Below are 15,805 nucleotides of genomic sequence, written 5' to 3' on the forward strand. Positions count from 1 at the left end.
CTGTTCGATGAAGACTAACTCTCCAAACTCACTATAAATTCACCGATCAATAAAAAAACGATTGTCATAATGCTCAGCAACTTTGTATTACAATTTTTCTTTTTGCCAAATCGTTTCTATGAAATATGATTGCATCTACTCATGCGCTTCGAATTTACCTAATATACTTCGATATATCACTATAAAAACGTATTTCAGCCGAAGAGTTCAATGGAAGTCATCTGAAAACGTTAACCATTTCATATTGTTCTCTTACTCAATTTGATTAATTTTTCTCAAAAAAAGAATGGCTGATAAAAAAATATCAGATTATCTAATATACAGAACAGTTATTAAAAAATTAGTTATTTCAGTCGGTTTATGGCCTTTAGATAAACCAAATACATTTTACAACCTTATCCCATATATTCAAATAATTATTAATGTATTTATGTGTTTCGGTATGATTGGTTACGTACGTGCTAATTTCACTAATATCGCACTTGTCACAAGAGGATTAAGTATAATGACTAGTTTTTTATCAACAATCGTTAAGGTAAATATAAAATATATATTACTATATTTTTAAATATTTTTTTATGACAAAAAATATAAAAGTGTATGTTTATTGTACGGTCTAGGTTGGATCATTTGTTATGAATCGTAAAGACGCAATAGATCTACACAATACTCTTGACTTGTATTTCAATAAAATGCTGAACAGTAAACAGTTACCATGGGTTATTTTAAATAATATTACAACTGTTCGTCCTTTGACGTGGACATTTCTTATCTTAGTTTCAATATCATGTGGAGTGCGTATTATTGATCCATTTTCATCAGTCATTAGCCAATTGTCGCACAAAATAAGTCCTATTAAGTATCCACTTTTGTATCCAAGTGTATTTCCTTGGTCACTAGTACCAGGTGACACATTGTACAACTGTGAATTTGTCATTGAATTGTTAGCAACAATGACACTGTGGTTAATTACAATGAGTGTCGATTGCCTATTCACGTTTTATGTATTCCAAATGATTGGACAGTTACGAGAAATTGCTGATTGCTTTGATAACTTAGATGGCGACGATGATTATGATTGTCGAAATATAGTGCGTAAATGTGTTAATCAATATCAGACGATAATAAAATGTCGTGATTTATTGCAAAAAATTTATGGACCCATTATTTTATGGATTATGGTTACTAATGCTATTATACTTTGTACAGTAGCATTCTCAGCTACCAAGGTATGTTCACGGAGAGAAATTTATGGTAACTGTTCCTAGTACGTTTATGAAATATCATCCCATACCGTTACGGTAATGATTACTTGTAATTATGTAATATCGGCTCATACTTTCTGGGAAAAGCTCCTATAATCATGGGAACGATTCCCATCATTATGGTAATAGTTCCCATATCGCATGTGAAAGAATTATGGTAATGATTACCATACTCATAAGAATAATTCCCATAAGCAAATAGGAACCAATCCTATAACCATATGATAACGGTACCTGAGTGCATATGGGAATAAACCTTATATATTATGGTAACTATTTCCATAATATTATGGTAATCGTTACTATTGTACTATGGTGAACGTTACCATATATTATAGTTATCATTACCATAATGTATGGGTATTATTACCAAATTATTATGGTAATAGTTACCATGTATTATGGTAACGATTACTATAATATTATAGTAATGATTACTATTATATATATGGGCGCCGTTCTTATAATCGACATTTGAAAAAAACCGATTACCATGCGTTATGACAACCATTCCCATAATATATTGTAATTGTTAGCATAAATTTCTCTCCGTGTCAAAATAATTTATTTAAATAAATGTAGTATCGAAATCCGAACAGTATACACTTTCTTTGAAATGAATATGCTGGACTTTATAACTTTGAGTTACCTATCCAAAAGTTCCCATAGAATCCACTCGAATAGATAAACCGCATAGAATCCGATAGACTTGTATTAGTTTCTATGCGGTTTTTGACGTATTTAAGTGGGGTCTATGGAAACTTTTGAATAGGGTTATATATAATGAAAATACGTCAAATTTTCGAAAAGCTATTGAATATTTTTTGTTCGTTTTTCGGAAAAATGGGATAACCTCAAAAATTAAAGAATTATTTTTTTGTATTTTAAACATGTATGATAATTCGCTCACTCATTCAAATAAAATGTAATTTAAGAGTAAAATTATTACAAAAAAAAAGAATTCAGAATGATTTGTTTTGCACGCCATGCCTCAATTTATCGAGTCTTATTTTAAATCTATGTATTAATCTTTTTAATAGATGGATAGTATACCGATTGGAAAAGGATTAATATTATTGTCTTATATTTTATTAAAATTAGTTCAGACGTTTATGTACGCATGGAGTGGTTCACTTTTAATGGCGGAGGTAATTTGAAAGATTATATATACTATAGTAATCAATGTATACTGTTCTCATTATTATTCATTTTTGTTAAGTCTGAAGAATGTAGAGAAGCTATATATGCTGCAAAATGGTTTGGAAATAAACGTCTTATGACTGCTATTATTATAATACTTTCTCAAAAACCACTGAGTTTGACAGCTTGTAATTTTTCTGTCGTATCTGTTGATATTTTTCAAGCGGTATGCAAATTTTCTCATTAATAAATATTTTGAACAAAATCTAGAAGATTCTACTTGAATGAAATTTTTTTAATAGGTTGTTAACACTACGGTATCCTACTTTTTTCTGCTACAGACAATCGAACCCGATTCATAAAGAGTTTAATTTTTCATACAAAATTTTGTAATAATTTTTTATTACATACCGTTATTTAAAAAATAATTGGTTTTCAAGATATTTGAAACGTAGAATAAAAGTTCAAAAATTATATAGTTTAATTTTTCACATTTAGTGTATTTTCTCAAAGTATCATAATTTAATACAAACATTGAGATGCATCTAGATGTACACGTCTAAATCGATTCTTGATCAATTCAAATTCTACCAATAAGAAATTAAGTTCTATTTTCCGTTTTTTATTTTTGAAATAACTTTACCCCCCTCAAATATGTTTCTTTAAATCGCCCAAGAATTTGAAATTTTTTTGTGATCCTTAAATTTTTTCCAGTACACGGAAAGAAAATAATGGGAAGTTTTCCGATGCATTATAGGAATAGTTCCCATAGTGGTATAGGAATTATACCCATACTATTATAGAGATGGTTCCTATATATTATGGGAACCACCCCTATAATAGTACGGGTAAAATTCCTATACCATTATGGGAACCATTCCCATCATGGTATGGGAATAGTTCCTATAATGATATGGGAATAGTTCCTATACCAATATGGGAACCATTCCCATAATGTTATGGGAACCATCCTTATAATATCATCAAATTTTTTTTTGCAAAATAGTGTAGAAATTTTTTCGAAATTTGAGATTATATTGAAATTTAAATTTTTATTTTCAGAAATTGAATTTTCTTGAATTTTCTGAGCTGACAAGAAATTTTTAGTATTCCCATAATTATAGGAACTATTCCTATAATTATGAAAAACATTCCTATAATTATAGAAACTGATTCCATAATTTATAGTCGTAATTCCTATACTTTTCTTTCCGTGTAGTGTAGTATGTATACTTTTTATACTTATCACAAATTTACACCATCAGAACTGATACTAATTTTTTTCATCACCTCTATTTATTTAGTAAATATTTAGCGGAGGTTAATTTCGTCAATTATAAAAACATATACAAGAACACTATTTATTTTAGTTTTGTCAGTTCTTTTTCTCTATTACAACAGATGGAACCGACCAACGCATAAAATATGAACCACTATTTACAAAGCACACAACCAAAAACAAGTTTTATCTAATTATCATAACAATCTCACCCAATAACGATATCAATCCTAAAATAATTGTAGTTGCCATTCCACATCAAAATTATGGATCGTCAATGTTATCATTATCATTTAATTATCCTCAAATTGATGAATGTTCCTGACAGTTAGTTAAATTTGATTACCAATTCAAAGAAATCTGAAAAGAAAAATCACAAAAATTTCCGACTTTCATCAAACCACTCACTGTCCCTTTGACACCCTTTTGTGGACTAACAATAAGACGGACTGTCCACCTTGACAGTCACATTGAAACTGACGCACTAATGCTTACTGCAATTTGTGACGATCAATAAGATAAAAATAAAAGTTATAAAACTCATGCGTATAATAAAAATCAATTTTTTTGAATACTTCAATAAAACACTAAAAATAAAATTAATTAATTACTATACCTATGCATAAATTAATCAATTAATTAATATTCGTAAAAAATCAAATTTAAGAAAATTTTTAAAGATTCAAAAATTAAGAAAATAAATTCGATAACTGTTAATAGTTGTCAATTTATATTAATTATATTATCGAGTAATTTATTAATTAACACATTCTTATCACAAGTATCAAAGTTACAAGATTAAGATGCCTAAGTTACTTGAAATTGGAATAGCAGGTATATATATATAGAACATTTGTGCTTATGTATACATATACATTGTATGAAGTCTTCAGCAAAGGAGAATGTCACTTTGACTTTGGTTTTACTTAAAGTTTCTTGCAATAAAGAGCTAACCACTGAAACTTTGAAATGAAACTTGAGCCGTCTTCCAAGCGAATATATAGATATATTAATACCAAATAAAAGTGGCGATTTCAGAGACTCCTAAGATATAGTGAATTTCACCTAAAGCCAATGGCAGACATCCACTTAATTCTAATGTAAGCATCTACTACAATTAACTTAATTATCTTATGGTTTCTGTTCGAGTGATTTTATTATTTTCGATCGATATTCAATATTCATCAACATGAGTCTTGCGTTTCATCAAACTCGATAAATTTACTTAAATTAATAATCTTCTGCTTTTAGTGTAATTAGTCAATTTAAAAATTATAAAAAACAATGAGTAATTGCAATATGGAGTTTTATTTTTTATTATACCTCAACAAATTTCTCATCTCTTAAATCTTATCTTAAATTTAAGTCTAAAGTAATTAAAATTCTTTGCAATATTTTTTTTTCAGCTTCATATAACAATTACTCTTATCTTGAGATAACTGCAATTTTCTTCCTGCATATTTTCATCCGTCAAAAAAAACGAATTTAAAATAAAAGAAGAAAAGTAAAACAGCGATTATAATTTACATAATTTATCTCAGTATAAATTCAACGCTGTAAACATTGGAGGAAGTTAAATTTGGGGTTTAAAAAAATATATACACTTTTAATTCATAAGGGCTGATTCATTTTTTTTTAAGATTATGGACAATATGTATATTTTTTAAAAATAAAAAAACTATCCGTTGAAATCTAAGGCATACTTTGAACCTAAATGAGCATTGAAAATCTATATTAGACTTTTTAGGACATAATCATTGAAAAAATTGATGCAAGTGATCCAGTCATCTCTCCAAAAGACTAATGACACCCAAGGGTGGATTGGGTCCAAGAAGCAGCGTGGGACTACCAGAGGGTCAATTAAAGAAATTTTGAGTTCGTTCATTTCACGATTTATGTCTTTGTCTTAAAAAGTCTATTATAGGTTTTCGACTTAGATTTCGACTCGGGTATTTAACTTTATTCTTCCTAAAATTTTTTTTTCAATTAATAGGTGATTATTATTTAGTTAATCAATTTATACACTTAGTCTTTATAATAAAAACCCTTTCATATTACTACCTGCATTGAAACTACAAATTTCATCGCCTATAATAAGTCAGCCGAAACTAGCCAATTTTGGACCAATGCAAATTAGTGAGTTGAATATGATCACTATCTCCCTTAGGAACGAAACTGTCTTGTGTCTGCTCAATAAATTAGTTTCTAACTTAATTCTAGCCCTATCAAAATTATATTTGTTTGTTGTAAGCCTCTATATAGCAATATTTCATTGTATCTATTCAAGTTGACAGTCGAATTTGTGCATTCGCCATTAGTTATAAATTGTAATCGTCTGAGTCCAAAACTCAAAACTTCAATGCAGTTGATTATGAAAAATATAGCTTTTCTGCATTTCAAACGAGTGTAAAATCATGTTTAACTTTATCCTACACAGAAAAAAAGGATTTCGTAGCTCAAGAAAAATTTTTTGTTATAAAATGAAAATAAAAATTTTTCATGGACTAGAAAAAATTTCTTAGCATAAGAAATTTTTTTTTTTATCCAAAAAATTTCTTAGCGCAAATTCAAATTTTCTTGGCGCGAGTAAAAACTTTTTGCGCCCAGAAATCCTTTTTTTCTGATTACCCAGATCAATATTTCGAATACAATATTGATCAAAATTGTTTGAGATTCATGAGCTTTTAGTAGACTCAACTCAGTCGTATTAGCAGAATTTTGAACATGAATTTGCATTAAATATGAATTGACCAAATGAAGTTTTTAATGGACATGATAAAGTTTGCTGGTCACATCTATTTAATAATACAACAAAATAAAACTTTGGTCTTAAAATCTCTGAGAAACTAAAAAAAAATATTTTAATAATTTCCAAGTAAAGTTCGGATGAGTAAAAATGAATTTAAAATTCATATTTAACATGTAAAATTTTTCAGTGCTGTGAAAAGCACTTTAAACGCAGTGAAATAAGGGTAGTTTGGTGTGTGGTTTTCCCGTAAACATAAACTCGTGAAAAATGAGCTATAAAACGTTGGAGCCTCACCCTAAATCCTGGCGCACTGTTAAATTTTAACTCTCCGGCGGTTTTTTTAACGGTTTTACCTATATATCGTTTTTTTAGCCCTCTTATCATCGCTCATCACTTTAACAGATTTCAAGTACCTATGAAATTTTGATTTATTCATTTACTGATATAAAAACCATTCGTATATATAATAACTTAGGTATTTCCAAACAGATTTCAATTTAAAAAACCAGAAAAAAGAACATAAAATGATTTAAAAGATTCAAAGTAAACAATTAATTTTTACTTAAAAAACTAATTGAGCTAAATATTGAATGATAGATAAAGTTATAAAAACTTAAAACTTTTTAATCCTTCTTGATAAGTCAAAAAATTATTACAGAATAATAGTTAAAAATAAATTCAATAGTTTTGAATGCAATTCTTGCAAATTAATGATTTCATAAATCTGCACGTTGTCAAAAGTTTTAATAAATTTTTTTAATAAAAATCAATAAAAACAAAACATCAAGAGCTTTGTAAAGAAAATTTTTTTAAAAAATAAAAATAAAGGATTTTTAATTTAATTTAATAGATTTTTTATTGTTAAAAATTTTAATTTTTAATTACTAGTAATTTGTTGAGTAATTTCTTATACTCAAAAAAAAATTTCAATGCAATAAATAATAAATTGATATTAAATTTTTGAATAATCTAATTAAAATGATGTTAATTATTGAATTATAATTACACTAATTAAATTTGACTAAATATCCATTAAATAGAAATAGTATTCCGTAAATATAAAATGTAATGAAATAAACATCAATTATAATTGATAATTAAATGAGAATGAATACATGAATTAATAAATTGATATGTAATTTGATTTAAATGGAAATTTATAGGAAAATAAAAAATCTTCAGCACTGAAAATAAAATAAATACTTTTTACGTGAATTAAAATTCCCTTTGGTGCTTTCATATAATTCGTTCAATATACACATGGACCCCTAAAGTTTGTTCAATGGTTATAACCCACGTAATCGAAATATTATAAAAGCTCTTGATACAACTGTGCACCCCATAAAGTTGTCAAAACTTCTCCACCCACTTATAAAAGCATGCGTATTATTTACTAATAGCTTTTAAAAAAAATAATAAATATAAACTAGTTCAATATTAATTTGTCAATCATGATTGCAATGAGACAATAAATTATCAAAAGCTAAAAATTCTTATAGTTTTTTTTTAAACACAACACAATTTCTTTAATGAAACATTTTTTAAAAATTAATTAATATCAAAAAAAAAAAAAAAACAATTGAAATTAATTAAAAATTGAACTAAAGTGGAGATAGAAAATTTAGGCAGGAGATTGTGGGATCACACATTCACAATACAATTGGGCAGTAATTACTAGACCACGGTATAATTGCATCTCATCACCTATCTACGTGTATTGTGTGGGTACAGATCGAAATTCAATTATACATATTGGACATACCAATCATGGATATCGTTTTTCATCGAATTTCAAATACGAGTAACATTTCACATTTTATATCCACTTGGAGCAAATGAAATTAAAAAAAAATGGATCGATTCAAAATTAAAACTCTTCAGTGCATTATTTCAATTACTCATATTTTTTTAACTATTTTTTACCATGATTTATGTGTACTCGTTTGCCAATAACTCATTATAAAATTTCAAACGTTATATATTTATATATATATGCAGACCAGATGGTATATGGTAATAAACTTTTCGATGAAAGTTAAAAGAAATAAATATTTTTCTTCCGACAAATGTTTAATTCATGTTAACTTTTTTATCGAGATGCAACACATACAAATTTTAGTAACAAAAATAAAATTTCTGCCATCGAATTTATTTAAGAACAATTATTTCTTCAGTAATATTTTGTGACAGTAAAATATATTTATATATATATATTTATTTATTTGTAAAATTCATTTATGTCAAAACTTTTGTAAATAAATAATAAATATTATTAAAACAATAAGAAACAATTCATATAAAAAACATCCATCTTTTTAAGTTAAATCTAAATAAATAAATGAATAACAATAGTAACTTTTTATTTTGTAATGTTATTTCAAATAAAATTATTTCTTTTAATTTAATATATTTATTTTTTATTTTATTAATTTTAAGTTTTAATAATAACTACTTCAGTATTTAAAACAATGGCATTACATGCACCAGAAGTAGAACAAGAGAAGAAATAAAATAAAATGGCAAGAAATTACAGAACCGGAGATGATTTCTGACCTATTAGTGAAGAGAGTTAAGTGTCTGACGAGCGGAGACAGCGTAATCCACAATTGGAAATAGCAAAATAGAAAAAAATCCGAGATAAAAAGATAGAGACAGAGATAGTGAAGAGGAATTTAAAAGGAAAATGTTGAAGAGAAAAAAGATGAAAAAGTCAGGTACAGACTACCCTCTCATTCTCTCTTGCTTTCTTTCCATTTTGTTTTAGCTTTTATTTTTTTATCATCTCATCCCTCTAATGCCACAGCAGCGTATCATTTCCGCATTGTGCGGATGCAAGAACAGACAGACCGGCGGAATTTTAACGAGTTTTGTGCAACTTGATATGATGTTGGACACGCGCACGAATATACCCAACGCAACTTTGATTGTCCAAAGAACAGGACCCTCGGCTGTTATACACGTTTCGTTGCCCATTACCGCTCATTTCAATTTTTATCACAGCCGCCTCATCACTGTTTTTAATATAAAAAACCACTAACATTTTACTATTATTCTTATTATTTTATACATTGTAATGAAAAGTAATAATTTTATTTATTAAATAAATGATAATTTTATTTTAAGTAAGGTAAAAACCCCTATATCCGTTCACGTTTAATTGGAGTCAGATTAAATCACTCAATGTAAATTAATAAATAAAATGAAAAACCAAATTTTTTTTTGAAGTTTCGAATATTAGAATAAAATTTTAGTGTGAAGAATAATCTTGATAATTAATTATTATTAATTTTTTAAATAAGGTTCTTGAGTGTACCCATAGGCGCTTACTAAAAGTTGTCATATACCATTACTCGATCGACACGTGACCCTATAGTCGCTCAAAGACAATATCAATTAAACTATGATAAGTTTATTGATTTGGACAATTAATTTATAAATTATACTACTTTATTCTTTCATAATACAAAATTTTATGAATTTTAAAAATGTATTTAATAAGATATAGATATAACAATTCTTAAAAAATTTGACGTAACTTAAATTTAATCTCATGAATGAACGTTAAAGTAAAAAATGCCCGGCTGAGCGCGATTTTGAAAACAGTCATTTAATTTTAATTTATAATCTATTATAAAATAATTTGATACATCATATTTTCATATATTTCGATTCACAAATAATTATTTATCAATAATAATATTTTTAGTTGTAATTTTTTTTTATAAAAATTATAAAAAAAACGCCTTAAACAATTTAAGTGAGCGACTAATGGTACTGAGCAGGTATAGGGGCTTTTATCTTATCTTTAAAAAAACACGAAATAAATAAATTTATAAAAAAATTAAGCTAAAAACTTTTTAATAATAAATGAAAGGTACCTGATTCGATTCCCGAAGGAAGTTATTTTTCTTATTAATTTTTATTTTAGAATGAGAAAAATATTTTAAAACATATTTTCATCCTCAGGAATGAAAAAAAAAATTAATATTTTTTTTAATAATAAATAAAAAAAATTTATCTTGAATTCTTACCGGAGATTTAGCCGGTGTATTAAATTTCAAGGATACGAAGCTAAAAGTGATTTATTGGTACTAAGACGAGTACAAATAACTTTGGGAAGTATGAAGGAAGGTAAGAGTGTAGAAGAAATAAAAACAAGATAAAAGTAAAGAAAAATCATGCTCGTAAATTCATCGAATCGCTGACAAATGTTGCTTCGAGATACAGCCGATGCTTTGGATTATATTTGGGGAGATACAAAAATAATAAAATAGAATACGAAAACTGCTAAGAAAGGTTTACAAAAAAATATTTCTGCCGAATTGAAAATATGTGAAGTAATCAATTAGTAAAATTTGAAAAGTATTTTTTTACAAAGTTCTATGTCACCTAACTTTTGACAATATTTATTAACTCGTGAAAATTTACTCAACACCAATGATTGAAATTTATAGACGATTGGAATCGATTGATTTTGATTAAAAAATAAAATCAAGTAGATTTAACGCTATCACTTCAATTAAAAACACGGAGATAGTTTTAGTTTAATTATTCCTGAAAATTTGTTTAAATTGATTTCAATTTAAAAAAAAATCTACCACCAATCGAAAAAAAATTTTTCGATAGATCAATTTGTTACAAGCAATAATTGTCTTTCATTTTAAAAAACTACTAAATATATGTTTTAAAACTTTAGAGTATCATTCAACAGTTAGTAAGATAAAAAATAGGTCATTGACACTGTAAAAAATTTGCGAATCGAATTAAATCTGAAGTAGGGTAGGGCGGGGCTAGTTGATCATAGGGGCAAGTTGTGCAATCGAAATATCTCGAAAACTAAACAACTTACAACAAAAGTGTAAATGGTGAAAAGAAGGGGTTACGGGAGGAGAACACAGCACGCGACAGATAACGGCTGTCCAGTGCGCAGACTAGCTGACAGAACGCTTTGTTTTTTTTTTGTGTCAAAAAAAAAAAAACGGATGTTTAGACTTTTTCTCCTACACTTGCTGAAAAAAATTTTTTCGTGATCACGTAAGTATCCAAGCATAATGTAGTTATTGCTCTTTCAATTATATATGATTATTTGTTTTTAATTCTTATCATTCTATCATAACCTAACTTTTAGTTTGTTGCTCCAATTGGGGCTAGTTGAGCAAGGCGCGCTGACTGCTTGCTCAACTAGCCCCACTAGATTTTTATTATAGACAAGTTAAATTTTTCTTTACTTAATTAATAATTTTCAATTTATTTGTACATGTGATGATTTAACATAGTGTGTTACAATTACAATAATTCGTTTTGATGTTATAATAATAATTATTATTATCACATTTCAGGATGCGTACATTCAGTGCCAGATTTGTCAACAATGGTCGCACATTAAATGTGTGCCGAACGTTGGTCTGACCTATGTTTGTATCAATTGTGATAGTGACTAAAATGATTAATAATTTGAGATTTTTAATCATCTAGCAATATTTCTGGTCTCATAATTTGTCACTAGTTTAATTTAATATTTATTTACTTAATAATTATTCTTAAATATATCATTTTAAATGCAAAAAGTATAATAATGATCCAAAGATTAGGAAGTGTTAATTTTGTTTGATTTTACCAGAGTTATTCTAATAATATAATAAGTAGATAACATAATTATAATTAATATTGTTATATTTATATTTATTATTATTATTATTATTATTATTATTATTATTATTATTATTATTATTATTATTATTATTATTATTATTATTATAATTTTAAGTATGAAGAATTATAATAAATAAATAATTGCTTGTGAACAACAATTTTATTTGGCCTTCATATACCATTCTGTAAGTCACTCCGTGTATTTCATCCGTTGCACAACTAGCCTCATACCCTTGCTCAACTAGCCTCATTAGTGGGGCACGTTGAGCAATTTGGAGCACCCGCGTATTTCCGGGAATAACTTGGAAATTTGCAATTGGATCGTTTTTGGGTTGCTAGACCATTTGAAGAAGACTAAATTATGAACCTAACGACATGTCACTCGATTAAATCCGATACACAGTCTTAAAGTAATGGAAGCTCAAAGTAAAAAGTGATCAACTAGCCCCGCCCTACCCTATATGCGGAACAGATGACGGTATTTATTCAATCCCTTCGGAGTGAAATTTACTCCAAAGGTAAGTTTATTTTAAAATTAAAACTCCGATTCGGAGTGAATGTGAATTGAAATAAAATCCAGACCACTCCGAAATCACTCCGTTGGAAAAACAAACTCCTTATTTACTCCGTATGCGGATTGAGTTTCTATAAAATATCTAATTCACTTTCGATTTTTTACAGTGCAAACCTATTCTGTCGTACTTAGGAAAAAGGCAGTAACTTCACTTACTGCTTTTCTACTTAACTAATGCTAAATTAGCATTGGTAAGATAGAAAGACAGTAAATTAACTAACTGCCTTTTTCCTAAGCACAGCAGTATTAATTAATAAAGATAAAAGATTAATGAATCAGTCTATATATATATATAAATATATACATAAATAGTAGTAAATGCGAGTAACAGAAATCACGCGTTTAAGGCATGAATTACCAGGATATATTGGCAACAATAGTAACATACGGCATTTCACAATGTTACCATAGCGTCAGTTTGTTATCCCAAGGGAAACATATTCGGTTTGGTCCGGCGGAGTGTGAGCGCCGACTACCGCTCGCGGCTATTTCGTCTAACCCGCGACTCGCACGAATGAGTTCCCTTGGGTAAAATCGAGAATCGAAATTAACCGCTGGAAACGTTTGCCTTGTCGATCGGTATCACAATCACTCGACTAGAGTAATAAAGCCTTTGTACAATTCTGTTTATCCTTAAACTATAAAATAAAAACAAAATAGCTAAATAATAATAAATCCTACCAACATACCCAATAACAATCTACAAAAGAGTATAAATGGATTAATAAAAAAAAAAAACAAAGTAAAGTAAATGAGTAAAAAAAAAAAATGACATTTTTTTTCCTAATGTCTAAAAAAAAGTTTTAGTCAAGTGTAAATTATGTTGGATAGATTCTTGGCACGAATAGGAATTTTTTCGGTCGTCAATAACGCGCTTTGTCGATGCCAATGACTGTCCTGAAAATTGCCTCGTTCTTTTATATATACATGTAGGGGCTATTATCAGCCTGTCTTTTTCACGGGGTATCGAGTATTTTCCCAAGGCATCTCACGTATACACGTTGCGATATGGTTTTTAAGCAACGAATTGAAAAAAAGATAATAATAAATAAATAAAAAAAGATATGATGTAAAGAGGAAATGTAGTGAGATAAAAAAATAAAGAATAAGGAAATAAAAAAAAGAATTAAATAGAATAAAAAGAATGGAATGAGCAGTGGTGAAAAGAGACTTTCCCGGTCCAAGCGACGACGCGACATACACCAGGGAATTCCACTTGGTGCATTCCACATTCACTGGAGGTCACGCCTAGTTATTGTGCAGAGGTGAGAGATCTAGTTTTTTCATCACTTTTTCAACCCTCTAGTTATTTTAATTTTATTACAAATTTTTTATTATTTAATTAATTATTTAAATGTCACCAGCAATTAGCAGGACTATGTAATTATTTTTCATATACAGCAGTTTTTAAAAGCCACTTTGAAAGTAAAATTTTTATAAGAAAATATGTAATTAACTTTTTTAATTGATTTCATTAATAAATTAAGCTGCTGCTACAATTTTTGATGGGTAATAGTTTGCAAAAGAGATTTAATGTCAAGATAGAATATTAAATCTCGGATAAAAACACGGAATCAAGATAAAAAAAAAATATAATAAAGAAAAAAATGAAAGAATAAAAGGAAAAAATATGAGATTCTAGGTCTTGAGGGATACCGCAAAGCTATCGAAGATATAGAAAACGATATTTCACTTTTATATTTTCCGCATGGTACTCGTTTTATTCGACTTGCCGGATCAATTTCAGATATCTCAAGCGTGTTCTCGGTAATACGTCTTGAGAACGGACCATCTAAAAATCGTGTCCAACTCTTACAAATGTAAACCTGGCTTGAATCCCACTTTTTAGATTATTATCCAGCCACTTTTGTGTCTTTTTCATAAATTTACTGAACCATAAAGAGCAAGTAATACATCTCTTTATATATTTCATAGAATAAAGTCAAATTTTATAAACAAATTTAACTTTATAGAGAAAAAAAAATTACGAATGAATAAATGCATGAAAAAAAAAAATGTTTCTTTGATGTGTGTCCTCATTTTAGCAAATAAAAAAAAGTATACGTTAAATTCCCAACGCTGTCGCTACTGGTTACGAATCGCTTGGGACTTTCAATCTTTTCTCTTCTCTAAAGTATTACTGCCCAAGGCGAGAGACTACATCCGGCAATAAATAAATCGCTGGAAAATAGACTGGTGGCTCAAGCCCTGGATTTTGCGTAACGTCTTTTGGGACATATAAGTTTTCTTTCGTTTATAATATATAAATATATATGTATATATTTAGAGTAATGAAAAGTTTGCCTCTATCTCCGTTACCCATTTACTTATCTACCTTATATTATATAAACTTCCGTAAGATAACTATGTACTGACAAGAGTACAAGGAAGATAAACTTCTTAAATGCAATATGTGAAAATTTAATCCAGCACTTAGATATATTGTACAGGAGAATATATTTAGTTGAAGATAAATTGAATTTTTAATGAAATTAAAACTTTAGATAAAATTTTCTAATCAAATAGGCGAAGTAGTTTTTAAAAAATGGTAACTTGTGAACTAGTTTACTGCCATGAATTAACTGTTCTTTTTTTTTTTTTTTTTTTTTTTTTTTTGTATAATTAATATATTAGATAAAATAATTTTTTTCAAATGCCAACTTTAAGCCACAAGTTTATGTTTATTTAATGAAAACTACACAGAAGATTCCGCATATTTTTGAGTTTAAAAAACTATTTGTGACTTATGATTAAAAAAAATATTTTTTAATAACTTATTTGATACGATAGATTGATTTATAAAAAAAAGCCTATAAAATCTCAATTTTTACAGGGTCATGGAAATCTAAAACCTTGAAATAATCACAGTGAGTGTTTACATATTTTTGCTTTAAAAATATTTTCTTATGTTTTTCTAGAATATTTTTTCAGTCGATCGTTTGTTTGATTCCTAAGGGTTGAAAAAAAAAATTCAAACGCATGTTTTTACAAGCGAAAATAGTTTGAGTCCCGTTTCTGCATAATAATAAAAATCTAGATAAACTTTATAATTATTCTTATATTTTTATTATTTCAGATCTTCATTTCTCTATATTACTATAATCTTTGTGGTATAATGAAAATATATCATTAAATTACTATGCATT

The 15,805-nt window shown here is 27.7% G+C and overlaps 1 protein-coding gene across 1 annotated transcript; it reads left to right on the forward strand.

The window, feature by feature from the left end:
* Positions 1 to 286: 286 nt before the first annotated feature.
* On the forward strand, positions 287 to 2,767 carry LOC103571539 (odorant receptor 4-like). Its single transcript, XM_008549729.1, has 5 exons — positions 287 to 535; positions 621 to 1,229; positions 2,306 to 2,413; positions 2,485 to 2,631; positions 2,708 to 2,767. The coding sequence occupies exons 1-5, from the start codon at positions 287 to 289 to the stop codon at positions 2,765 to 2,767; spliced, it is 1,173 nt and encodes a 390-aa protein (XP_008547951.1).
* The last annotated feature ends 13,038 nt before the right edge of the window (positions 2,768 to 15,805 follow it).

The sequence above is a fragment of the Microplitis demolitor genome, chromosome 3, assembly GCF_026212275.2.
Source record: "Microplitis demolitor isolate Queensland-Clemson2020A chromosome 3, iyMicDemo2.1a, whole genome shotgun sequence".
Classification (NCBI taxonomy): Eukaryota; Metazoa; Arthropoda; class Insecta; order Hymenoptera; family Braconidae; genus Microplitis; species Microplitis demolitor.

Excerpts from the sequence above, each read along its gene's own strand:
- LOC103571539 (XM_008549729.1), top strand. The coding sequence starts at position 287 with ATGGCTGATAAAAAAATATCAGATTATCTAATATACAGAACAGTTATT. Across the intron at positions 536-620 it reads TTTTATCAACAATCGTTAAG|GTTGGATCATTTGTTATGAA; the intron begins GTAAATATAAAA and ends TGTACGGTCTAG. Across the intron at positions 2,632-2,707 it reads CTGTTGATATTTTTCAAGCG|GTTGTTAACACTACGGTATC; the intron begins GTATGCAAATTT and ends TTTTTTTAATAG.